A 27,385-nucleotide genomic window follows, 5' to 3' on the forward strand; every position below is an offset into this window, starting at 1 on the left:
AGCAGTCTTATTATGAATCAGGCTCAAAAGCAGCTAGACTCCTGGCTAGACGCCTGCGCAAACAGCAAGCCTCTAATACAATTCATAGAACAAGGGACCCCCAAACTAACCAACTACTATATGAGCCAGATGAGATAGAAAGAATATTTGAAGAATACTATAAGACACTCTACTCTAATCCACCATTAGCTGATGAAAGCACAATAAGAAACTTTCTTAACTCTCTTGATCTGCCATCTATAGGTGAGATACAGAATGACACCATTACGTCGCAATTTACAGTTGAAGAGTTGGAAGCTGCAATCAGTAGGCTAAAGACCAGTAAATCACCGGGCAGCGATGGGTTCCCACCAGAGTTCTATAAAACTTTCACGAAGGAGCTAACACCTCTGCTTCTGTCTTGTTTTAATTGGACTCTTAAAGAAGGCAGGGCTCCCCCATCTTGGAGGGAAGCAATTATTTCCATTTTGCCTAAGGAAGGCAAAGACAAAGACCACTGTAAAAATTATAGGCCAATTTCTCTTTTAAATGTGGACTACAAGCTGTTTACCTCAATTATCTGTAAAAGATTTGAGACTTTTATGCAAGATCTTATTCATGAAGATCAAACTGGTTTCATTAGAGGACGCCAAACACAAGACAATATCAGAAGGACTCTCCATATCGTAGACAATGCGCATAAAAAGGGCACGAGTATGGTTCTGGTTAGTCTGGACGCAGAAAAAGCGTTTGACAGTGTCAGTTGGTCTTTTTTATATGAAGTACTAAGGAGGTTTGGTTTAAATGAAAATGCAATTCGGTGTATTAAGACTATTTATCACGAACCTACGGCTAGGATCAAAGTAAATGGGAGTTTGTCCAATAGGATTCAGCTGGAGAGAGGCTCTAGACAGGGTTGCTGTCTCTCTCCTACTCTCTTTGCTTTATTTGTTGAACCATTGGCGCAAGCAATAAGGCAGAGTGAAGACCTGCAGGGTGTCAATATAGGGGGGGAAGATCATATCATTGGGCTTTTTGCGGATGATGTTATAGTTTTCCTTGAGCAACCAGATGTATGTTTCCCAAACCTGATGAACCTACTCGACACATATGGTTACTATTCAGGGTATAAAGTGAACGTAACAAAAACTCAAATTCTCTCATTCAATTATTCCCCATCCCAACAAATTAGACATGCATATAACCTAAAATGGAATTCCAAAACAATGACTTATCTTGGTGTAATTATAACCAAAACATTTTCCAACCTGTTTGAAGCCAATTATAACAAAATTGATGACAATATCCGAAAGGATGTAGAAAGGTGGTCCACCCTCCCTTTAGACTTCAGTGCCAGAATACAAACGGTTAAAATGAATATCCTACCTAGGCTGCTGTATTTTTTTCAGTCTCTTCCAATTGATGTTCCCCAAAAAAAATTCATAACCTGGGACAGGATGATTTCTAGATTTGTTTGGAATAGTAAAAAACCAAGAATACGATTTACGACACTTCAGTTGCCTAAAAGTAAGGGGGGAATGGCTTTACCAAATCTTAGGGAATACTTCTATGCAGCCCAACTCAGACCTTTGGCCTACTGGTGTAGACCAGATTATGAGTCTGGATGGAAAGCCATGGAAAGGGAGGTACAGGGTCACCACATTCAGGCCTTGGTAGGAGATAGGAATTTGGTGAAGGCTCTGAGAGGTGAAATTAATACGATAGTTGCGTTTACACTAGAGGTCTGGAATGTTGTAGTAGCAAAATACAAATTAAAGAGAGGGATACGCACGCTGAGGTGGTTTGCATACGATTCCAATTTTAAACCAGGTGTGTACGATCCAGCATTCAAAGAATGGGTGCAAAAGGGCATAACAGCAATGTGTACGGTTTCAGAAAAGGGTGAATTGATGGGTTTTCAGGAATTACAGGCAAAATATGGTATTACAGACAGGGATTATTTTAGATACATGCAGCTAAGACACTATTTTGTAAAAGAGATAAAGCTGAATGCAGATGAATCTGTAGATACTGTAACTGGGGTGATTGTGGATGCGTATCAGCAGAAGGGGTCCCGGATAATTTCTGCTTTCTACCAGGCTTTGGGGGGAAACAGGGGGGAATCGACTATCTACATAAAAGCAAAATGGGAAGTAGAGTTACAAATTAAAATTTCAGAGGAAGAATGGTTTCAAATGTTCGAGACGCAATTTACATCCACAAACTCATTAGTATGGAGGGAATTCTGCTGGAAGAACCTGACTCGCTTTTTCATAACACCCAAAATAAAGAGCAGGCAACTTGGTGTACAGCAACAGTGTTGGAGGTTGTGTGGCAACATGGAGGCTAACCACTCACACATTTTCTGGAACTGTACAAAGATAAGGTCATATTGGGAGAAGGTTAATGCAGTTGTCAAAATTATTTTGGGTTATGGAATCCCAAATACCTGCCCGGTGATGTATCTTGGGAACATTAAGGATGTTGTGATGGGAGGCGATCTATATTTGATTAAGGTTTTACTTGCAGCGAGTAAGAAAGCTATAACTAGGAATTGGCTTAATGTGAACGCTCCGACTCAGGAGCAGTGGCTGGAAATTGTTCAAGATATTTTCGTCATGGAAAAGCTGACATATGTTTTGAGAATCCAAGAGAATGCATTCAATAGGAAATGGGAAAAGTGGAATATTTACATGGTTGACACCAATGAGTAAGTGAATGACTAATTCAATCCTGTACGGTATGTGTGAATATTGAAGGTCTTCAGACAACTAGTATTTATTGTGCTTTATTTTACAACTGATTTGTGTGTATTATGTTTTCTTGTTCTGTTATTATTGTTGTGAAAACTCAATAAAAGCATAAGTGTAAAAAAAAAAAAAAGAAGTAAAAAGAAGACATCTTCTTGAAAAGACACCTTTAAAAACGTTTCCTTTTATCAACGCCACATATTTCTCTCCTTGTGCAGTGAATTCATAATTGGTGAGACATATACATGGTGGATCCCCCCTGCTGTACTGCGTGCACATTTCCTTTGAGCCTAACCACCTCCCTGACACCAGCATCCGTCACACGCTCGGATAGTTTCAAACTATAACGTGACGGTAGAGTTTGAATTAAATCCGCTCTAGGAAATGTTTTGATCTGACAGCAGAAAGACGGGTTGTGATTGCCTGGAAAGTTGCAGGTAGAAGCAGCCGAAGATGACACGACTTTAATTTTGGAGCTTTTGTTCAACATAATCGGTCACTGGTGTTTGCTGAATGGCAAATCAAAATATATTCCACATCGCTTTTCTTTGATAACGAGATGTTTAGACTCAGCTGCAGCTAGTGGAGTTTGGGTTTGGCCTTAATGATTTCCTAGGCTGGACTTTTAACACCCATAACCAGGAGTGACAGCCATAGAGCGGCTAACTTTATTCCTACTGCTGCATACATGGGTTTTATCATGCTGTCAATCATAGTGGAGCACAATGACAGCTCTTCTCAAGTGTCTTCTTCTCAAGTGTTAAAGCTGGTTATGTGTTTTTTTTAAATATTTGTCGTATTTGCATCCCGAGAGCAATCAAAAAATGACTTGCTCTGAAATAAAATGTATGTTAAAATCCATAATGTGACCCATACTGTACAATGAATTAGCAAAGCCAAACTACCTTGCTGAAATAGAGTCCAGAGCCTCTTTCAAGAAGAGATTGAAGGGCCATCTACTAATGACCATGTACTTGTGAGCTGTGAACCCCAATTTGATTTGATCTCATGCTTTGTACTAGTGGGTGTCTTGTGCACTCATCCTTGGCTGAGATTGATATTGAAAGTGGATGAGATTGTTGATGATGTTGGAGATTGTTGATGGTGATGGTCAACAATCACAGATGTCAGGACTTATGTCTTGAATGTTTTTGTATTATTGTTGTATTGTTTTAAGTGTCGGACAGTGTTGAAAACTGGCAGGAATATCAGATATAAATCATAGCGGCCTGTGGTGTTCACGCGACCCTTCAGATATTTAGGTAAGCCAACCAGCAAAGCGCTCACTGCTCTTCTTTGATATTATGACCAGAGACTCCCTTTTGTCATTAATTGAATTAGCATTATATCTGACTTGCAGCCGTTCATGCCTCTGAGATTTCTGTAATTAAAACCAAAGCTGCCACCGACTAAAGCACTCTTCTATTTGGCTAAACAGACTTTCCCATCGTACATTTTATACATCTGAAACTGAATTACTTTTCTAACAACACTCTTGTGTAATGGCAGGAGTTGACAGTAGTACTTAAGTTAGAATAACTTATTTCAACTTATACCCCAGGCATATGAATAACATATGTTACACATGTTCCTACACTGTCGACCCATAAAGCCAAGATGTATACATTCGACTAATGTGATCTTTCATTATCCAGAAACTGCTCCACTCCTGTTTCAGGGACAGTTGTATTTGTCTTGGAATATGATGCATCCCTTATTAGGAGAAGAAACAAGTACACAGTTAAATGTTAATGTTGGGTAAAGCTTCTTGTCTGTTTCTGTTCCACTTGGTGACATTGGCAACAATTATTTTATGTAAAATGAAATTCATACATTTATTCTGCAGCCTGATGACTCACCCTGAGAGGTTGAGTTGTTCTCACACGCCATGACCACTTTATGATTACAGTCCTCCAGTACATAATTATATAGTGACCAATCACATTGCAAAGATGTGGGAGATGTGGGAGCTGTTGTGAAAATGGGCACAGATGTTCCCATTCGGCCCCTTTCCACTCAACGTCTCCGCTGCTCTTGTGTTTCAGAAAACTCCATCGTGGCCTTTGGGAACGTATCTGATGAAAGAACGGGCGCCGCTCGGCCCGCGATGCCGAGTCCCGCGACGGACAGCCACAGCCCCAACATGGCCACCACCTCCCAGGGCGTCTCCATGGAAACAGAGCAGAACATCCTGAGAGCACAGATACCGACTCAGGTGAGACGAGATGGAAATGTCATGTACAAACTTTCACAAACACAGAGATGGAGACGGACTCAGAAGTGGGTCACACCGCTGCAGATGACTTGGGGCGTTTGTTTTAGTCGGCAGGAAGCAGCAGACGGGTGGGATTCACACTCTGCGGCCGGGAAAAAGTCGGTCACATGACAATCTGAGTAAAGAGAACTGAGGGTATTTTAAGAGAATTATCTGTAGGATGCTTGCATTATGTAATTCCATCTTAAATTGAGTCACATCTGCAAGCCAGGTTAAATAAGATTAATAATATTACATCACGTAGGCGCAAGGATTTCACAGAAACAACCTCAAAGTGGATAAGGGATAGCCTGCAGAATAACTCACAGCATCAAACGTTTTAATGATGCATTTTGGTCCAATTTGGATCATCGTTACGTCTTAATGTTTGCAAAGTTGCAGTATGGTTAATCATAATGCTCACTATAAGACAAACAAGCTCTATGGCCGCCTTGGTCAGGATCATAAGAAATATTTTATATCTATTGGTTTTATCTGGTTAAATTAAATATGTTCGAAAACCCCAGGTGATAACACATCTTGAAACCATTAAAAGATCAGATACAAAACTATAAAAAACTATGTTGGCCTGGAGTGAGTGTGCAGGCGTTTCCTCTTTCCTCATTTACAATCCAAACCGCATTACATCATAGAGAGGCCATTAAAAAGAAGTGCGCTCCGTCAATGAACTACTTTTTTTATGAGAAAAAATTCCCAGGATGCAATGTGTTGTCTTTTCTGCCAATATGACAGGCCTACAAATGATAATTAAGTGACTCCACACTTGTTAGTCACGACAGAAAATAATGATCCATGAGTTTCCTAAATGTCAATTGTTCCCTAATTAGGATTCAAGTAATTAAGATTTTGAGGACCAAATTGATTCTTGGAGAGTTAAACAAAAAACAAGACAATACATTATGAGATGGTTGTCCTCTTGTACAAACACACTCACTTATATTGTGACAAGACAAACTAAATAGTATTTTCTCAACAGCAAAATTCACTAGAAGCAATGTATGAGTCAAAATGTAAATAAGAAACATGTTGGTACAGCTGTTTGTATTTGTATATGTGCTGACTCAGTACATCCTGTGACAGCCTGTCTTCTCTGAGTCAATAGGTTGGTCCGGCTCCACTGCTCACCATACACTCGCTTATTGAGTGTTTATCAGCAGAGGTTTTCAGATGAAGGAAGCGTTGAAGATTGGATGTAACTTTATTGATCCCAGCGCGGTCATTGCATCTCTGCAGCAGTCAAATAATTCAGCGAGAAGCAGAAAAACAAACGACATAATGAGAATAAAAGACAATTTAAACAAGATGAGAAACGGGATGTAAACAAACGTGTTATATAAGCTGGTAATATTGATGGTTTATTCACGTCGGCTAGACTTTACTGAAGAGGAAAATACAGAATAAACACTTTACTGTCTCATATTCAAAACCGCTTCATCAACAGTCTAAACAGGTTCTGTAAACATAAATAATACGATGAAGTTATACAGTAAACGATTAAACTCTGTTTCACATACATTTTAAAGTGGACAGCTTGTATTGCATCAAGCACACTCACAGTTTCAAATTTCAATAATTAGGAGACATTTATAAATAATACAATTTACTTGAGGCTAAGGAAATTTGCTCCACGCATTTGGCTCCTAATGTGATCTCCTCCCTCCAAAAAAAGGCTGTGGAAAACATAATTGACAGTCCGCCAACCGATATTAATAAACTTCTCAAGCTAAATGTATAACTAGGCCATTTACTTATTTCCAGAGGGAAAGCTGAAGAAAAAGGGCCAAAAATTAAAATGATATATTCTCGCCTCGGGTGCTTTGAACTACTCGTCCCACGCTTTATTGTTGATCTTCCTCTGATTGCATTAGACTTAATATTATGCTACAGAGATGGAGCGGGGAGGAGAACTCTGTTGAGCACGGACGTTTTGTCACCTGACGTGCGTCAAGTCCGGATCAAGTGAAGTGTCGACACCAGTCAGAGTTAATTTAACCACTAAATGATCTCTGGACTGATGCCTTGGGGGCATATCATCACTCATACAACTCTTTAACCAACATCCTGTCACATTTAAATGTCTGTCTCTGATAAATCAACATTTGATTCAACACAGGAAATGCAGATTTTATTCAAATCTGGCATGTCGAGAAGCAGAATGAAAAGGAAAGGCAAGATAACTCCAGTGTTAGTGATAGACTTCAGGTTTAAACTTTATTTCTTTATTATCTTATTTATCAGTGTTTTAAATTGACATTTTCAGTCTTTCATAATACTATACTTTATATTAATATGTTTGTAAGTAGTGGCATTTTACAATTATATTTTCATGGTAATGTATCACATGTTTTTCAAACCCTTTAGTATGTCAAATGAAAATAAATCCTAAAATTGTCAAAGTACAGTATTAAAAAAAAAAAGTCATAGTATGTTATAAAAAGTCAGAATAATAGTGTTGAAAAAGTAATAGTATGTCGTAAAAAAAATTCATATAGTATGTCGTAAAAAAAGTGATAGTACGTTTGTCTACTATCTTATAGTATGTTCAAAAGTGTCATATTATAATATCTCATAAAAAAATGTAAAAAGCTAGTATAGTATGTTGTAAAAAAACATAGTATGTCATAAAAATGTGTGTACGAGTATCACAGACACATTGGATTAACCTTGAGCGGCGTTTTTATTCCGTTGAACACAACTTTTGATCACAAATCAAAAAAGGTAAGATGTAATTATTGTAATATTTTTGAAACCGGATGTTGTTTACTTTCTCTTTTCTGGCTGAAAGCTCCGCAAATTCGGGGTCGTACAGTGATGACACTACATGTATGGAATATGTGGAGTCTCAGCTTTAATCGGATATCTTGTTTGTGCAGTTACGATAAGTAATAAGGGCATTTTGAGAGTGAATGCTGTGCAAAACTCCGTTAGCATTAGTTAGCATTTTTTCGCAAAATGCTAATTCAAAGGCTTGGTATTACTCTTGTGTTTCTTTTAGCTAAAAATGGTTCATATCTTCAGTTAGCTGAGATTCTTACCGTTAATCTGGTGCTACACATTAATAGTTTCATCAATTTAAGAAGCCCTGAGACATTGTCTAAAAAAAAAAAAGTGGGAGGGGTCCAATGGGGGGACCGCCGGGCTTAAGAGGTTAAAGGTTTGTTGTGCAGAAGTAAAAAAGTAAAAAACAAATGTATCATAAATGTTGTCTAAATCTAGATGGAGCTGACCTGGCACTCCTCATTGTCGGCCATCTTTTAAATGACTCGTATCATGTCATAAAAAATCCTTTAAAAAAAGTTATGGTAAAACGTGACAAACAATGTCAACACGTTCAAAAAGGTAAAGTAGAAGTATATGAATTATTCCTTAAGAAGGACAAACCTAACAAACCGTTGTGATTGAATTGATAAATGATAAACAGGGGCATATCAATAAAAGAATAGGAGAAAGTACAGCAGCATCTGATGAGATTCAGAGGTTTTCTCAAAGAACAATCTAGGGATATAGCCGACTGATGGAAGAGTTCTTTTCTGAATATGTTTGCAATGCATCTCCCGCTGTGAAATTGCAAAGTCCTCTCCATCATCTTGTTTTTTCAACCGTGCGGATATGTTAAAATGCAGCCGTTATATGCACATATCTGCTCGTAAAACATGTCCTCTGAGATGAGTCTCCTGGTACTGAAATCTCATTGATCATTTTACCTAAATAAATGATACCTGTGTGTTTTCTTCCAGGTAAACGAGAACGACAGATTGTGGGGTGACGAGGGGGACTCCACCCTCCCCTCCCCCGGCCTGTTGGACCGCGGAGCCGAGCCCGCCCGCCTCTCCCTGCTGCTGGGCCTCGGCTGGCTGCTCACGCTGCTGCTTTCCGACCAATAGGAGGCCTCGCTCACCTGGCCTCCACGGACAAAACTCCAGACCTGGGGGGGGGATAGGGGGAGAGGGTGATGTGAGAGAGAGAGAAAGAGCCATTTCTATGTGTCAAACGATGATGATGGGGGGGGGGGGGTCGACTCACCCGCCCCTCTCCCTCACTAAAATCACACTTAATCTCTTTTTGTGAATCATGACTCAGCAGATGTGTTGTGCAGCCCACCTCCCTCAGAAGACAACCGAAAAAAGGGGAGGGACCAGGAAGTGCACGCCTCATTTCCTGCTTCATGCCTGCCCAAAAGCAAACTGTACCACATGACCACACACATGCAGACTCTGTGAAGGGGGAGGGGGAGGGGGAGGGGGAGGGCGGGGCTCAGGAGGTGTACAGAGAAGAGACACTGAAGATGCAGTGCTGGAAAACTCTTAAAATATAAAAAAAAAAATTCTATTCAATTTCTTTGTCCCTGAACATTCCTTGATGTAAAAGAAAAATATTAAATGTTACGACTTTTGTCTCAGATGAACTGTGATGAAGTGTTACACGGGATGTTAAGGTGGCTGTGTGTCCGTCCACATGCAGCACTCTGCTCTTTATTTTAATGTCACGTTTTTCTTCTAATCCTTTTGTTACTCAGATTGTTGGATGGAAGCACAAAGTATGTATAGATATAATCGCGACAAATCACAAAGAAATTCTTTGACTGTTGTGGTTTGAGTTTCAGGATGAAGAGTTCATCTCCAAATAAAGATATATATATACAGATACATTTAAATTGAACACAAATAAGATAACGAACATTTCCCAAAGTCTGTGTTTGTCAAACAAGGACCTACATTACATATTAGCCTTTAACTTGTATTGTAATTTTATTTGAGAAAGCTATAAATCCTTTTGTATGAGTAGATGTCACGTTTCGCATTCAGTGGTCCCTCACTTTGGACGGGGACTCTTCATATATTCATACATGCAGCTTTAAGTGTGACGCCCTGACAAACATTTGGGGTTGTTCGTCATTCAGAAATGTAAAAAGAAAAAAATGTGGTTTTGGTGTTGCAACAAGAGATGGAAACAAGTTTATATTTTTTAACTGTACATGGACTTTGCCGCAGAGAAAACAGATATCTATCAACAAGTTTGTGACCAATCATGCTTTGGCGTTGTGAGAGGGGCTGCTGGGAAAACCGACGCTGTGGATCGTGATGCATGAACGGATGCATCTGTCTTTGGAGAGACTTGTGAGATGCGAGCGCTGACCCGCGTTGTCTCGCTACTTGCCGGGACTCTTAGCTCAACGTGGGACGCCGGAGCATTTACAATATGTGCTGTTGAAGTTCTGCTTTGTAGAGCGGACATGTCTATGAAAAAGTGTTGAGACCGAGAGACAGAGGATGGTTTACGCTCTTAACAAGGAATGTGTCATCCCGAATACTGCCATTGAATTGAGTTATCTGAAGATACAGCCATTTGTTTCCCTGCGTTATTAAAAGACACAAACATATGCTGATGTTAACACCCAGTTGCTCCGAGCTATAAGCAGACCTGATGAAAATGACACATTCTAGTTCAAGTTCACAAAAGAAGCTTGTGATATTGTCATAACAGCACAACACTTGTTGGATTTTTCCTGCCAAGTTCTACAGGAACAGGAGAAACTGTTAAATCCTCCTCACCATGTCCATGCTGTTTTGAAATTAGCCCCCAAATGTGATTTAACAGCCTGGCCTAAAGGGGCAGTTTGGTCGGATAGCACAAGCACCTTCTCTCCCCTCAGAAGTAAGACATGGTGATATATATTTCTGGTTTGATTTGCCCAGGTTTTGAGATATTGCTCTCTGATTTTGCTGCTGCCATCAAAATACAATAAAGATGTTCTAGTGATGTTTTAATACCAAGCTCTGATGCATCTGCTCAGTACACACGACATTTTCCATTTGTCTCTTCTTTTGCATTTAAACTCAACAAGTTTCCTATTTTTCTGAAATGATTTGGTACAGCCTAAAAAATACATGTAAATAGTTCTACTATTAACAAATGTACTGGCCAGTATTTTGGCCACTTAGAAACACATACAGTAACTGCCACATTATCACCTTAAAGTTGTTAAATGACTGTAAAAAGTGGTCAATTTACAAATCTAAGATCAATGTTAACTTTACACTAACTCTTAAGGGAAATATCAGCTAAATGCTCCACTCTGTTCACCAGCTGGTGGCTAACGTGGAGTTGGTAGTTTTATCAGAGGGAAAAGACACTAATGAGAGTGTTGAGGGTGAATAACAGGGAATGTGATGCTGGTAAAGAAAAACAACAGTTTAAAAGACACTTAGAGCGCCCTATAGCTGAGGGGGAACTACAGAATCCATAGGTTCCTTACTACTAGTGTCTTAGGCCTCGTACACATTACCTGGTAGCAGTCTTAGACATGCCGCAAAATCTTGTTTGAAAAGCCAACTTTTTCTATTTGCAATTCATTAGCTAGCACAGGGGTTCCCAAAGTGGGGGTCCCCGAGGGGGGGTCGCGAGATGATAAAACGTTTTTAAAAGGTTACATTTTTTTTAAATTATTATTATTTGTATTATTATTATTAATACTAACGTGTGCATAGACATTTTTCAGGGGCGGACTGGCCATCTGTAGAATGTCCCCCCGCAGCGAGGCTCCCCCCCGTTGACAATTCACTAGCACCCCCCCCTACCTGTCACTGGTGAGCACTGTAATTAGCGGAATTTGAGGACTCAATATTTGACAATCGTGTCAGGAAAGACTCCTTTAATTTACTTCAAATCATTTCAAACCACAGAAGTAGACCCTACTACGGGTGGCAGCATTAAAAAAAAAGCCAGATATCTCCAAACCTGGGCACATAAACAAACACACAAAAATATCCATGAATGCAGTTCTTTGGGTTTCTGTCGATAAGAAGTGTGTGAGCGATACCTGTAGTTTCACAAGGCTTCTGTCTCTTATCATGATGTGACACCAGCCGAGCTCTGTCGCCTCGCCTTGGTTTATCAGTCCTCCGGCGTCCTGTCCTCTGGAGCCGTGAGGTGACTGACCAATCAGCTGCTCTGCACACAACAATCCCTGATGACACGTGGCACTTCCTGCAAATAAAAAAGACACTTTAAACGGAGGTGAATTTTGACCATTTCTCTAGCGCACAGGGGATATACTTTTTCACCCTCCTTTAAACCTCTGGTCTCCTGAGATTATGCGACTCTTGACCCCCTCCAGGTTTATCTCAGTCAGCATCACCTCTCTGTACTTCAGAGGAACTACGTGCCCTTTTCCTCCCTCTGGCAGCGCCCCTGGCATCGAGTCAAATATCCATGACACACAGGGCAGGATTTGTAAAGATGTTAGTGTATATACACTACACAGTGTATACCATATATATGATGTCTATAACATTGAAACCTTGGGTAATAATAAAAGGGATTATATCCAAAGTTTTGCTTTTGATATGTCAGAGAGAAAATCACTGAGAGGCTGATTCTGACAACTTTACGAAGCACAACTTTGAGCATCAGAAACTTTAATAAATGAGACCCCTGGTGTCAACAAACCCGGACCAAGTGTGTGTTTCTTTAACTCACTGTATACCTCGAGGCTATGGCACGAGGGTAAACAGTGAGGCAGTCGAGGAAGACCTAGATGCTGGAAAATAGCTAGAGGAGCACAATAAAGTGCCGAATATGAACCACAACAACATTTTTATTGTAGTAATTTACAGGCACAAATATTTGTCAAAAGCAAAGGAGAAAAAAGCATTCAGATCCTTCTTAAGTAAAAGTACAAATGCTACACTCTTAAAGTACTGCATTGAGAGACATACTCAAGTAAGAATAATGATCAGAAAGAGGAAATGCAGAACAACATCTGAAATTATTGCTATTCAATTATTAAAATATTTTAAAGGAGCAGCAGAAAATCTTCACTTTTGTGAAGCCAGAACTGTGAATAGTTTTAGAAAAAAACCACTTAAACAATGAGAAAAATTACTCTTATTAATCTTCTGTCAAGCCACTTATTGATTCAGGAACTTAAATATAATGTGTGGCTGACTCTACACATCAAGGCATCATATTTTGAAGTTCTTCCAAAGTGTTGTGTCAAATCTTAATTTACAGGGTGACCAAAAACTAAAGCTGTTTGAAATAAAAAGTACAATATTTCCATGGGAATTTAAGTAGAGTGGAGTAAAGTCTGAAGTGACACAGAAACAAAATACTCACAAGTATCTGAAAAAATAAATGTACTTAAATACTGCCCACCACTGTTTAAAAGTATATTAAAGTGCAAATTAAAGAAAATCACTGCCTAATCATCATCCCCCCACTGTGCTGTGTGTCCAGGCCGTCACGCTTCCCCTCAGAGCGGCTCCAGCTGCCAGATGTGCGTTTCATATGCGGCTGTAATGGATGCCAGTCTCCATGTTTTGGGTCAACAGCTAAGTGGGACAGATTCCTGCTGTCCCACATACTGTAGCTGCTGCAGGATGATGAACGGCCAGAACCCTGACCAGCGACAGGAAGCTGGGAACAGTGTGACATGTGAAACTTTTATATATCTATAACAGGGTTCCTTAATTGGCCTGTGGCATTTTTAGATCCCCAAATTATTCCCCTCCATTATTTAAATTTAAAAAATCAGAGCAGATGCAGCACCAAATGAACAATATACATACTAAAAATGTATTTTGATCAGACTAAACTAAATGAAGAAGTACTTTAAAAATGACCTCTTGCATCTTTAAACAGTCTCACTCTCATTTACATTTAAATGTTAGGAATAAATTACTCAAGTGATGTTGTGCTTCTATGTTGTTTGGGTGCATTCAGGTCAATAATGTGTGTAAAACAGCTCTATATTTGAGGTTATGGATGATAGGGAAACAACATGCTTTTTTAAATCTAGTATGAACGGTATTACATTAATGAATATTCTTGTAACAGATATGAGCAAACCCAATCTAACTAGAGAAGTATCTGAGATGCAAACGTGTTCTTTACTTAAAGGGGACCTATCATGCAAAATGCACTTTTGTACGTCTTTTATACATGAATATGTGTCCCCGGTGTTCCAGGGAACTCACCAAGTGTCAGAAAACACAACCCTCTCTATTTTCCTCCATACCCAAATCTCTAAAAAAGGGGCTGCAACGGATCTGATAAAAACTGATCCAGATTTGAACACTGTCCTGACGTCAGGACAGTGGCGCTACGGCTATTGGGCCAACTCCATCAATCAGGAGGAGACAGTTGCCGTTCGAAAGCGCTTGAGACGCTGTAGTACATATGCCAGGCCAGTAGATGGTGCTGTTGCTCACAGAATCAACCCTTGCAAAAACAGAGCTAAAAAATGTCAAATTGAGCAAAATGAGGCATGGCTAAAATGCATGATCTGTTTGGTATTTTGAAAAAAAAAAAGTATAAATACTGTATGCCTTATATAGGTATGGTCCTACACTATATTATTCAAATATAGCATGATAGGTCCACTTTAACAAGAAATTGAAGTAGACATGAAAGATGCTCACTAATAATATATGAGATCATCAGTACAATTATGTGTGGTTCTGCAGGGTCCTTTAAGGCCTCCTCTACCTTAGACTACATCATTAAAGGTAAATATATCATATCAAACAAACAAGACCTTGACTGCAGTAAAGATCCTGCTACAATCCTCAAGACAACACAATCTGTTTTATAAATTCTTGCATTTTAGTAGCATTGTTTTTTGGGTGGTTTTATCTTACCTTATTATCAAAATATGATCAGGGTCTGGCCTTCACTAACAGCGACATCTTCAGTGAAGCTGGCTGTAGAGACATGGTAAAACAAGGAATCCATTTTTTTCAAAAAAACACGTAATGAATGTTCAGCCTTAACTACAAAATGCTGGGAAATATACGATATATTGTCAGTTATAAATGGTAAAAAAGCAATGGAAATACTCAGCATATGTCACATAATAACAGGTGACACTCTAGCACAAGTGGAAGCAGCTGTCACCATCATTTTAGCATTTACAGTAGAGAAGGAAAAAGGCAGAAAGCCAAGAGAGATGGGTGAAACGGAATAAATAAACTTCTGTTGCAGAAATGTCACAAAGGTGGAAGAAGTTTGGAGCTGCAGTGAAGAGAGAAACTTCCTCTAGATAACACAGGAAAGCTGCAAAGAATTACTGGTCACTCAACATCTCAAGCCAAGTGGTGGAAGGAATTAAGTACATTTCCCCAAGTACTGCATAAAAGTACAATTTAAACTTACTTTTGAATCAAACAAAGTAGATTAAAATATGACAGAATTTGACAAGCAGTTCTTTTAAGGCAGGTTTATGAGTTAATGAATGAATGTTAATTAGTGAATCGCCACATGGAGCTATCTTCTCTGAGCAGCAATGTGGAAAAATAATACTCACAACATGTTTTACAAACTGCAGTCTGGGGGGAACTTTTACTTCTGCAACACTAAAGCAGATGATTAGGTTAGGCTTTTTAATAAAGGCCAATATGAAACCAAAAATATGGTCAGAGTTACAGTTTTATCGGTGTTATATAATGCACCTATTATAGGACGATGATCTTAGTAATAAAAAGGTGTTTAAGACTCTTTAGCAGGGGTGGGGAATGCAAGGCTGGTTATTTCTATCCTTGGTTGGCAGCTCGTTTTTTCTTTAAACTGTGGTGATAATATTTGTATACATCTACTCATTTTGGTCTTCTAGTGGGTCACTGGGTTTAAGTCTGAAATGCTTGTGCTTCATATAACGATTCATTATGATGCATAGATTGTGTTTTAATATAGTTTTTGTGATTCATGGGGGGGGGGAGTATTTGCACAAACTTTTCAAAGACACATCATACTATAATTAGCCTTATTATCGAAACTGTCACTCAACGTTCTTGTACCTATTATTATACTCTTTTTCGTCAATACATTATAGGTCTCAGATATATACAAAACATGTCTCTGAAGTGTTGTAGCATGCCATAAACCCCTCTGTTTCAGCCCTGTCTCCAAAGCGCTGAGATGGGACACGTGTAAAAGACATGGACAAGTGGATTTTGCACAATACAGTAGGTGACCTTTTAACATATAACAGCTCATAACTTATAACATAAGACACTTATAGAACTTTCTGTAAATCAAATATTTCGGTGAAATATAGGATGTACAGGCTAGCCCAAACCCAACACCAGCTACCAGTGTTTCCATGGCTACATGCACCACTATTTCAGTAAGCATTGAGTTATGCTAATGTGCTTAATCGTCTTCAGGTAATTAACCTACTGTAATTGCCTGTTTCCACAAGTTCAAACTGAACACATAATAACCAACAAAGCGGTACATGTTTACAATTGTAGCCACTCTTACCTAAATAGCGGAGTATTTGTAGGAAAAGTGCACAGACGAACTTTCCTCAGGTGTGTAGCGTGTTATACTAATGCCGGAAGAAAAACTTAGAGGAAATAATAAAATAAAGCCAAAGCCAACTTTGTTTGAATACGAAACAAATCAATTCTGTTACCTTTTAACTCAGGATCAGTCGTGTTCAGTCTAGAAAACGTTAATTCTGTGCATTTTATTATAAAGTTGTGTATATTTGCAGGGACAATATGCCTTTCCAGCTCGTAATAGGTTTGCAGTAGTGTAATTTAACTCAGAGCATACTGCATCTAAGTAGTAGGCTACAGTATGCCTACTATTTTGTAATAGGCCTACTAGTATTATTTTTGAGTAATTCCATTTTATACTAATTTATACTTGTACTCCAGCACATTTTAGAGGAAAATTATGTACATTTGACTGCACTACATTTAAATAAATACTAAAACTTTTAAGAAAAAATTGGTATTTTTACATATAGCCATTCCGAAAGAATTACACGTTTGATCTACATTTTTAAGCCTAAATGAGCAAATCATGTCCTACATCAAATTAAGCATCACAAATGTTGTAATCACTGTAATACTGTAGCCATTGTGTGCTGTTAAAACATCTTAGAAGACACCTGCAAACAGACAGCTGTAGATTCATTTTGAGAGAAACCCTTCAACGTAACAAGTGAGGAGGGAAACATCCTCACAAGTCTGAATCTAACAGCTCAGTAGGCTATATGCTGAAGTGGGGGTGGATGGATGGGAATAAACTGGGAATTTTCAAAATTGAAGGTTGGCTCTTCATAGGGAACTTAAATATAGTTGGGGAAAGTATAGTTTAGCATAATCTTGACTAAAACAAACAGATGCCATTCAAGTACACTTGAATATCCATGCCATTCCTCAATCACATGCACATAGGGGGGAAACAGTGGCCCGGGGATTAATTGACAGACACACTTAATGCGCGACATGTATCGGCCGGCCGGCGACGAAAGTATGTTACTTAACAAAAAACCCTATGCATTTAATGTTATTTTGGACCATTATTCATATAGTAATCACATTACCTGAGCCCTTGAGTTGCCTAGAGCAAAATAGTTATGTATTAGCATATATTTAGTGATTTTAATGTTAATGGTGGGGTACGTAATTTTGGAGAAACCAGCTCGAGTGCGCTAGAATTTGAAAATACACAGCCGGAAAAAATCTGCCACTTCCTTACAGAGCCCCTCCTCCAACACACACGAACGCGCACATGACCAATGAGGGCAAGAGATAAGTTTGTGCACAGATGGAAGGCTGACAGGCAGGTAGGCCATCCAGTTATTTTAGCCGGGCCGGCTAAAATGATTGGTCGTGCTTTTTACAGTATTACGGCTTCCACAGATGACATTTTTTTATGGATTTTTTGTCAAAGCACTTAAGATATTCATTGCTATCGGGATGTTAAGAGCATTCCATGGAATATAACAAAAAGTGTATCTCGAGCCGGTTTCTCAAACTTACCTACCCAACCTTTAACAGATAATTGATGCAATAACATTTGGACCCAATTTGCCTGACTTGACACATGGAATAAATCATGGGCGTAGGAAGCATCCTCAATGTGGGTGAGACAATTTGACAGGGGGTGTGGGCAGGTGGTGGACCTCACCTCTTCTAGGGGGGTCCGGGGGCATGCTCCCCCGGGAAGATTTTTTTTTAAATGTTGAAGTTAAATGCATCAATCTGGTGCACTTTGAGCACAAAATGAATTAAATTAAACTTTTTGTACTGTCCTATAGTACACATTGGAATGATTTCTTTATTTTTTACAACTATATTAAATAGATAAAGGTGTGCTCTCTCTAGCTCTCTCGCTCTCTCTCTGTCTCGCTCACTCACAGATGCTGTGTGCTCCTCTGTGGCGATGATGCGAGCGCCATGTATTATTATTTTAATGTATTAAAAAAAAAAAAAAGATTAAATTAAAAAATATTTGTATTTCTTTTCTTTTTTTGGTACCTGGCTGGTGCCCCGTAGCAGCGGCGCCCCTGAATGTATATAGGGGAAACATGGTCTAATGCTGTCAGCCAGACATGAGAGACAGAGGGGAAAACAAACATCTGCAACAAGGAAACACAAATGCAGCATTTCTGAGAATTACATTTCACCGTGTAACCTTTGTTCAGCAAATTTGAAATACGACGGGGGAGATTTTTTCTAGACGTTATTGCCCATGACAGCTTTGCTGAAAACCCGGCTGAATCAGAGCCGAGGAGAGAAAATTAGATTAGACTGTTTGGTGAAAGCAATAAAGACAAGATTACCTGAAAATGTGTAGACGAATGTAAAGTCTGCAAACAATCTTAGCCTACCCAAAATTAAACTCGAGGGGGCGGGGGTAGTTTCATAATGTAAACAACATCACCATAATGTGAAGGAGGGAAACAAATAAGAGGCTCATTATCAGCCAACTGCTTCAGAGCAGCAGTGTGCAGCCTGTCAAAATGATCAGGATGGATTTAGTCAAAGACTTGAAATCAAAGGGCAGCGCCAGCACCTAATCATCTGTTTACACCGTAGTGGAGTTCCTGAGGCGGGGAGGGGTAGAAAACAGGGTCAGACAAGGTAGTGCGGAGGAAAAGAGAAGAAGAAGGTGATAGGATAGGTGGGAGATAGAAAAAAGAAGAGAAGTTGATGGAGAAGTGTGAAAAAAAGAAGTAGGAATCAGGGAGGAAGGAGAGATTAATGAGAAGACAGAAGAAGAGAGTAGCTGGAGAGAGCAGTAATGAAAAGAGACAGCAGGTGAGAGAATAAGAAGGAAGAATTCGCTGGAGGGATGTAGCGGTAGAAGAAGTGTCAGGTGAGGAAGTGCAGTAACAGGAGAACAGGATTAACACGAAAAAGTGCGGACAAGGGAGAGGATAAAGGACTGAAAGAAAGAGAAGCAGAGGTGATAGGCAAGGTGGTAGATGGAGACACAGGAACATAGAGAGGAGAAATAAGTCAGCAAATTGAAGAGGAGAAGAGGGGAGAAAGAAACACTGGATGAGAATGATGAAAGGAGAAATAGGAGAAGACATGATAAGAAACAATGAACACAGTTTGGGATGGAAAGAAGAAAGGAAAGAGGCCAGAGTATTGGAGAGATGATGTGAGTGGTAAAGAAGGGAGATTGGGAAATAGTGTATAAGACAGAAGAATAACTAAACCGCCTCCACCAACCAGTCAATTTGAATGAAGTTGTTCTAGTAAGCTTATTAATTATTGAGCTATGGTCACAGTGAACTTGACTTTTGAACCCCAAAGTCTAATCAGTTCATCCTTGGGTTGACTTGAGCCCAAGTGGATGTTTTTGTCAAACATGAAAAAATGTAGTCCAAGCTTTCCTAAAATATCGCGTTTACGATAATAGGACAACCTGAAAACATCATGCCTCAGGCCTCTGTCATCGGTGCTGAGAAAGGGAGAAAGTACGGTGGCCCTGAAGTGCAAGTCAAAACAGCATTTCAGGAAACACCACAGCATTTCCTTTAGGGAGAACACTTGTTATTGCTGCCAGTCAAGAAATGACGCTTCGTGATTGGTCAGCACCCGAGGGTTAGGGTTAGAGTCATAAACGTCTCAAATTTCTATACAAAAATATTTTATGTAATTTTATTTAATTTGAAATAAAATTAAAGACATTCACAGTTAATGTAATTAGATATAAATTATTAATGCCATACATTTTTGCATACATTCACAGTAAATATTTCTTCAGTATGATAGCTGTCTAACAGAAGTTCAATCCATTTCTCAATTATTATTATTATGGGAGAGATGAACAAAAAGAGACATGGAGTGAGGAAGGGAAAGGTGGGAAACATGGAGATTAAAGGGAGAGAAAGAAAGAAGGAGCGATGCAGGATAACTGGTGATGAGTAATTGCTGGTGAGAACACAGACGCTCGCCGACACTCAGCTGCCGCCGCTTAGCTCGAGGGCTTGGAAACATCAACAGCAGCATTAAAAATAGCAGCGATTATTTGAAAACAGGCCTGGGGAAAAGTGTATTTACAAATAATAACTCTCAACATTTGTTTCATCCGACTGCGAGCTGCAAACGAGTGTGCTGGTGTGTCACAATGTGGCAATAATACAACGTGGAAAAACGTCACTTTTGATCCAGTGAGACATCATGACTCCCATTGAGCAGATTAACCTGCTTTAGTTACTTAAAAATATGATTTCTAGAGAATTTCCACTAGTATCGCAACCATTTTATTTGACTGAACAGAGTTGAATGTCTCTCAAACTCATGGTCCTTAGAGGTAGAACCCTATTGCTTTTAGTAACCTCCGGATATATGGAGATGGGTCCAGATGTGAACTCATACCTAAACATATCAAATGGAGAGTAACATATTACTGAAATCCAATATGCTGTGGATATCTTTACGTTTATGACCGTCAGATGATTGAAGTCATGTTATTGTGGTGGCCCTGACTATCTTTTCCCTATGTTCCCGAGAGGATAATCATGAATGAATGTGTATTTTTAATGTTTCTACAATCATTTTTGCAAACCAAAAATGTTTTTTTTAAGGTGACACTAGATCAACATTCAAGGGATCATCAAAGTGATTTTATGGCAAATATTTGTCAAATATGAAATTATTTTAATTTAATTAAAAACCTACACTGCCATTCCTCAGACCTTAAATTGTCAAACATATAATTAAAACAATTATAAAAATGTGGCTGTAGATATTCAGGGTCCCCAGAGGATTGATGTTTTTGGTGCTAATGTATTTCGTAATATGCACTAACCAGATCACATTAAAAATCTGATATTTTCTGTTCACTTAACATTTTGGACACCCCATTACATTTTAATCTGCTGCCAAACTCAAACCAAATAAAAACGTTTTATTGAAACAGATTGCTATGAAATGTTACGAGGATCATTCTCCTCTTTTTTAAAGCCACATTTTTGGAGGGCAATGAATAGGTATCTCCATTCGACCCGGTCAAAGGCCTTTTCCGCATCAGGTGATAACCTCTGGGTCTGGTGACCGGGCCGAGTGGACAATATGAAATAGTTTTCTCAAATTTGAATACGAATGTCGGTTCTGGATAAATCCTGTCTGATCAGGAGATATAATATCTGGAATCACATTTTCCAGACGTTTAGCCAGGACCTTAGACAGCTCTTTAAAATCTACATTCAGTAGGGAAATAGGGCGACAACAATGGGTCTCTGTCTTTTTTCACAGAGGGAGATAGAGGCTTGTCGTAAAGTCATAGGAAGGGAGCCTGAAGAGAGTGCTTCTTTAAACATTGTCTGAAGAATTGGTGCTAGTTGAGGGGAAAACTTTTTATAACATTCAGTAGTGAATCCGTCTGGGCCGGGTGATTTATTGTTTTGCATTGATTTAATGGCCACAATTATTTCGGATGTTGAAACATCTGCGCTCAATTTAATGTGTTGTTCCTCTGACACAGTAGGAAGAGTAACATTTTGAAAGAAGACCTCAGGGTCCTCATTACATTCTGAGGCATAAAGGTTAGAATAGAAATGCAGAAAAGCTTCATTTATGTCCTCATGATCTATCAGTGTCTCTCCTGTATGTGACTGAATTTCAGTAATTGACCGAGCGGCAGCTGTTTGACGAGCTTGCAGGGCCAGGAGCTTGTTCGCTTTGTCTCCAAATTCATAGACATTATGCCTGGATTTCAAAATAAGACGCGTTGCCTCATCAGTAGTTAGAAGGTTGTGTTCAGTTTGCAGCCTTAGACGCTCCTTATAAAGATCTGGGGTTGGCGATAGAACATATTTCGAGTCAATAATCGCAATTTGATGGGATATCTCTTGTAGCTTTGAATATTTTTCTCTATTAATTCTAGAGGAGTAAGCTATAATATGCCCTCTGAGGTAAACTTTAAGGGTCTCCCACAGTGTGGCGTTAGATATTTCAGGGGAGGTGTACCATGACACTATGATCAGATATAACTATGCTATTATTTGAGCAAGTCTTAGCCCTGGGTAATAGTGTATTATCAAGCAAAACATAGTCTATACGGGTGTAGGTATGGTGCGCGTTGGAGGAAAAAAAGAGTAAGCCATTGTGGGGAAACGTAAATCTCCATACATCGGAGAGGGCACAATGGCTCAGGAAATCCTTCACAACTCCAGCTGATTTTGAGAGATTTTGAGGGGAATTTGACGACCTATCCAGGGCGTGTCAAGGTTAAAATCACCTCCCATAATAACAAATCCATTCTCAAGCCTAGGTATTTAAAAAAATAGTTTCTTAAAAAATCTACTGTCATCGCAATTGGGGGCATATCCATTTACCAAAATCACTGGGTTAGCAAAGAGCTGCCCAACCACAATAATATACCTTCCATTAGGGTCACTAATGATTTCCTTTGAGTGGAAAGAGATGTTCTTGTTAATCAATATGGCTTTTGCATTGAACTTGGAATGAAACACTTGACCGACCCAGTTTCGTTTGAGACCATTAACATTGATATTACACAGATGAGTTTCTTGTAAGAAAGCTATGTCAACCGTTTAGTTGTTGTAAGTGGGACATAACCCTCTGCCTTTTATTTGGGTTATTAACCCCTTTTACATTCCAAGATACAAACTTGGTAGGGTTGCTGATCATCCTAGTGGATTTACCTGCCATATAAACCTAGGATAAGAAAAACGAGGGGAGCAGCAGAGAGCAGAAAATAAATAAATAAATAAATAAATAAACATAGTAAGAAAAAATAAATGCATAAAAATAACCGAAAGAATAAAATAAAAATAATTATAAATAATAAAACCTCGGACTCTAAACCTGTAAACTCTTACCCTTGTGTGATAACTCACTCTGTGCTTGTTTTGCTCGTCACTACACTACAAGCTCTGACACCACAAGAGAGAGAAAAGAAAAGGATTTAGCAATGAAAAGTAGTAATATGAACTTGCTAAAACATTGCTTCCCGGGTAACAAAGTGACAATGTGGGGAAACCATCTTAAACTATTGGCAATCAGCACGTCCTTAGAAACAGAGAAAGATAGTGAGTACAAAACAAATAGGCGGACAAAACAGCCCAATAGCCTAATAAATCAAAAAGTCACCTGATAAGGCCAGCAACTAGAGATGGCAAATCCGGATCATTTTACGGACTCAGGGTCTTCTGAGTCAGTCATTGAAGAGATCCGGATCATACGAGTCATTTGAGTCATATGAGTCAGCATCACCAAGACCGTAGAAATCCTATTGGTGAAACCGAAAAGTTGTTGCATTTCACGAGCATATTATTATTCCATATATTTTGAATATATATATATATATATTTGTATATATATATATATATAATATCTGCATGTATATTTTCTATTTCGACATGTATATTTTATTTTTTATTTTTATTTCTATTCTTGTATATTTTGTAGTTTTGTTTTATTGTAAAATGCCTTTTATGCTGCTGTAACAACAATTTTCCAATTTGGGATCAATAAAGTACTATCTATCTATCTATCTATCTATTAAACTGACGTTATAATTAACCTCCGCTACACAGTGTATTTTGCTTTAATAAAAAATGTTGATCACAAAAAAAAGGGTTATTTTGAGTCTGCTGTGGACTCGTGCATGAGGACGAGTCTGCTGGATCTCTGGATCTGCTGCTATATACGGCTCCGAGTCCGCACGAGTCTGATCCGCTGTGTGTTGCAGCGAGTCAGGATTTGCGAATCTGCGAATCCGAGTCTGCTGTGTGGACTCGTGCATGACGACGAGTCTGCTGGATCTCTGGATCTGCTGCTATACGGTTACGGCTCCGAGTCCGCACGAGTCTGATCCGCTGTGTGTTGCAGCGAGTCAGGATTTGCGAATCTGCGAGTCTGCTGTTGGAGCCGTCGGCTCCTCTGAGTCCCCACGAGTCTGCAGGAAGTTTCACTGATCCGCGTCCCCTCCCCTGAGCCAAACGATCACTTCTGGCAGCTATCCTGTATACTTGCTAAAGGGTAGGTAGATGGACTGGGGTACGTTGTAATGTGATTTTACATGTTATAAAGAGAGTAGCGAGTGACGCAATTCATAGTTTTAATTTGTACGTCACACCAAGTGTGGGACTCAAGGACTCGGGTTAATGGAGAGGGGAGACTCGTCATGACCAGCTCATTTCTAGGATCCGGGTTAATGATCCGGATGAATCAGGACTCGCCCATCTCTACCAGCAATGCAACGTATCAGGGATCACTAGGACATGCCTATATATCAACTCTCATAACTCCGTAACAGCCGACCGGACAGCTGTATTTTGAACCTTACTCTGCCGGTAAGGGAGACCCGACAGCTTTTATCAGAAGAGGAAACATAAAAGCCCGAGCAAGATGAGTATTGATATGTGCTCAACCAGTGTCAAAAATGAACTTACCAGGACTGGTTGTTGTGATGGTAGAATTAATATTAGTAACCAATTAACAGTTGAGCAGCAATAGCAATATGTAACTGTTACCTCCTGACGAGTAATTCGTAACATTGTCTCTTACAGTATGTCTTATTTTCGGAGCACAATGCTCCTGAACTACGAAATAATATACTCAGTGTCCACTTGCCGGTCGGCTTAATTAGCCAGCAGCTTAGTTCACTCACCGGCTAGTCCAGTGGTTCTCAAACTTTTTCTGTCAGGCCCCCCCTTTGGAGAAAAAAAAAAGTCGGGCCCCCCCAACACAAGTCAGGCTCAGTGGCCGCGCCAGAGATTTATTTTGGGGGTGCTGTGGGGTAGCTTGACGTTTCATAGAGGGTGCTCAAACATTTAGGGCAGGGCTATTCAATTTAACCATTAACATCATTTGATTGAATTTAGGTGAAATGATCTAATCATTCACGCAGAGATGCAATAAATGACAGGAGTTGTCACTACAGTAGCTAGTAGGGTTCGAAACCTGAGCCCGCCAAAGTTTTCAGGCAATGTCTTCCCCTCTATCTCTCAATTGAACACCCTCTCTGGAATAAAGGCACTCTGGCCCAAAAAAAATCTTTAAAAAAATAAAAAGTAGATTACTTTTTAACATTATACTCAAAGGGCCAGTAAATATCACCCCGGGGCCGGATTTGGCCCGCGGGCCGCCAATTGAATAGCCCTGATTTAGGGTTTCCCATTAATGTACCGGGCGCTACAGTGGAATTTTCTACTGCAACAATTCCCACGCATATACACAGTGTACCCGCGACTGTTACAATGAAGGCTCGATAATCAGCTCACGGCATATAGGTGTAAGCAGGGATAGAGTGCTATTTTTATAAGTGGTGGATTGTGTGGACCTCACATAGGGGGGTCCGGGTGCAAGCTCCCCCGGGAAGATTTATTTTTAAATATTGAAGTTAAATGCATCAATCTGGTGCATTTTGAGAGCAAAATGAAGAGATCTATGGATACCTCTCTCAACACCCATATGAAACAGAACTGTAAACAGATTTACTTTTTCTTTATGGATATTTTACAAATCATCCTTTTAAACTTTATTATTTTTTTACTGTCGTATAGTATTTCATACCTGTTTTTAATTTATTCTCTTATTTTTGTATAACTATAATGATCATATAAACGTGTGCCTCAGAAATAATTGTTTACATTAATAGTGACCAAAACGTTTGAGACCCACTGAGATAACACTGAGAGAGTCCTTTAGTTCACTGAGTCTCTCAGTCCGACAGGAGAGGACTCTCCTCCACCTTGTTGTTGAAAAAACTCCTTATATCCGTTAGTGTAGCTCGCTAGCACCAGAAGCTAACAACAACGATCTCCGGTACCGGTGCGCGCTCTCTCTCTCGCTCGCGCACGCACACAAAATGGCTCGTTCCACACACACACAGAGCCGAGCTTTAATGAAACACAGAGACCCAGACGTAATAGTACTGTACTGTATCATATTTTCGAATCAATATTCTTTCAAATTATGATTTTTTTTTTTAATCTTTTCTTTTTTATAACCATTTTTCCTCCTGGTCTCTCGCGCCCCCCCCTGTCATGCCTCTGCGCCCCCCAGCGGGGGCGCGCCCCCCACTTTGGGAACCACTGTGCTAGTCCAACACATCTAGTTTGCAGCAGGTTGACAGCGCTTCAAAAAAGCAGCAGCTTCAGCCGGAGAGTTGAATTCGTGCCTCGTTCCGTCCACAACAACCCGGAGTTTAGCGGGGAAGAGGAGGCTGAAAGCGAGCCCGGCGTTTCTCAGCGAGGACTTGATGGGGGTAAATGCGGCTCTCTTACTGGCTTCTGCACTGTAATCCGCATATATGTTGATCTCTGCGCCTCTGTACATCAGGGGACCCTTCTCCCGTGCAAGCTGCATTATTCATTGTCTTCTCTGGACGGCCAGCCGGTGTGCTCTATCCACGGTCAAGGGGCGAGGAAACGTGTTGGGGCCGAATATTTCAGCCAGAAAGGATTCAATTAAAGTAGTTGGACGGGACCCTCAGCTCGCTCAGGTATACCTGATATACGAATATTACCCCTCATGGATCTGTTTTCAAGGTCGTCAACTTTCAGCTTCAGTTGTTTGTTCTCCTGCACTATATCAGCCAGTGTAGACTCCAGTGTAGTTATTCTTCCTTGGAAGTCGTTCATTGACGTTTCAATGGCTTGGATTGTCTCATCGTGCCTGATTATAGCTGCGTGGTTGGATGCTATTTGTGCTGTCAAGCTTCCAATTATACGCTCTTCCATGCCGGTGAGTAGTTTCTGTATGTCAGAGAGACAGCGCCTGGTTGCCGACCTCGCCATGTGCGGAGTTGTTGCTAGCATGTGAAGCTAACTCACAGCCCTCCTCGCCTCCGCCGTCGCTGTCATCGCTTTTCTTGCTCTTCCTCCCCATGACAAATCGTGTACAGTCGACACCAAGTCAAAGTCACTCTTAGAAGCAGGCCTTGCAAGTTTAGATGTGAAATTAGTAGGGCAAATGACAAATAAATGTTAAATGGTGACAGAGCTCTTCCGACTAGCAGCTTACTCCGCCATTCGCCAGACCGGACTCCCTATTGAGCACAACTTGTTTTAATGTCCACATCTCATACCTATTGTAAGACAGTCTTTATATTGTGAACCCTGTACTTACTTTAAAGACATCAAACCAAAACATTTGCA

General features: G+C 39.8%; 1 protein-coding gene across 1 annotated transcript in view; it reads left to right on the plus strand.

The window, feature by feature from the left end:
* gfra4a (GDNF family receptor alpha 4a) overlaps positions 1 to 9,208 on the plus strand; it is a 130,805-nt gene extending 121,597 nt beyond the window's left edge. Inside the window, exons 7-8 of the mRNA XM_034125986.1 lie at positions 4,775 to 4,944; positions 8,742 to 9,208. Coding sequence (XP_033981877.1) covers positions 4,775 to 4,944; positions 8,742 to 8,888 — 317 coding nt within the window. The 3' untranslated portion in view covers positions 8,889 to 9,208. The remainder of the gene's footprint in view (positions 1 to 4,774; positions 4,945 to 8,741) is intronic.
* Positions 9,209 to 27,385: the final 18,177 nt, after the last annotated feature.

The sequence above is a fragment of the Trematomus bernacchii genome, unplaced genomic scaffold, assembly GCF_902827165.1.
Source record: "Trematomus bernacchii unplaced genomic scaffold, fTreBer1.1, whole genome shotgun sequence".
In the NCBI taxonomy this organism is placed as follows: domain Eukaryota; kingdom Metazoa; phylum Chordata; class Actinopteri; order Perciformes; family Nototheniidae; genus Trematomus; species Trematomus bernacchii.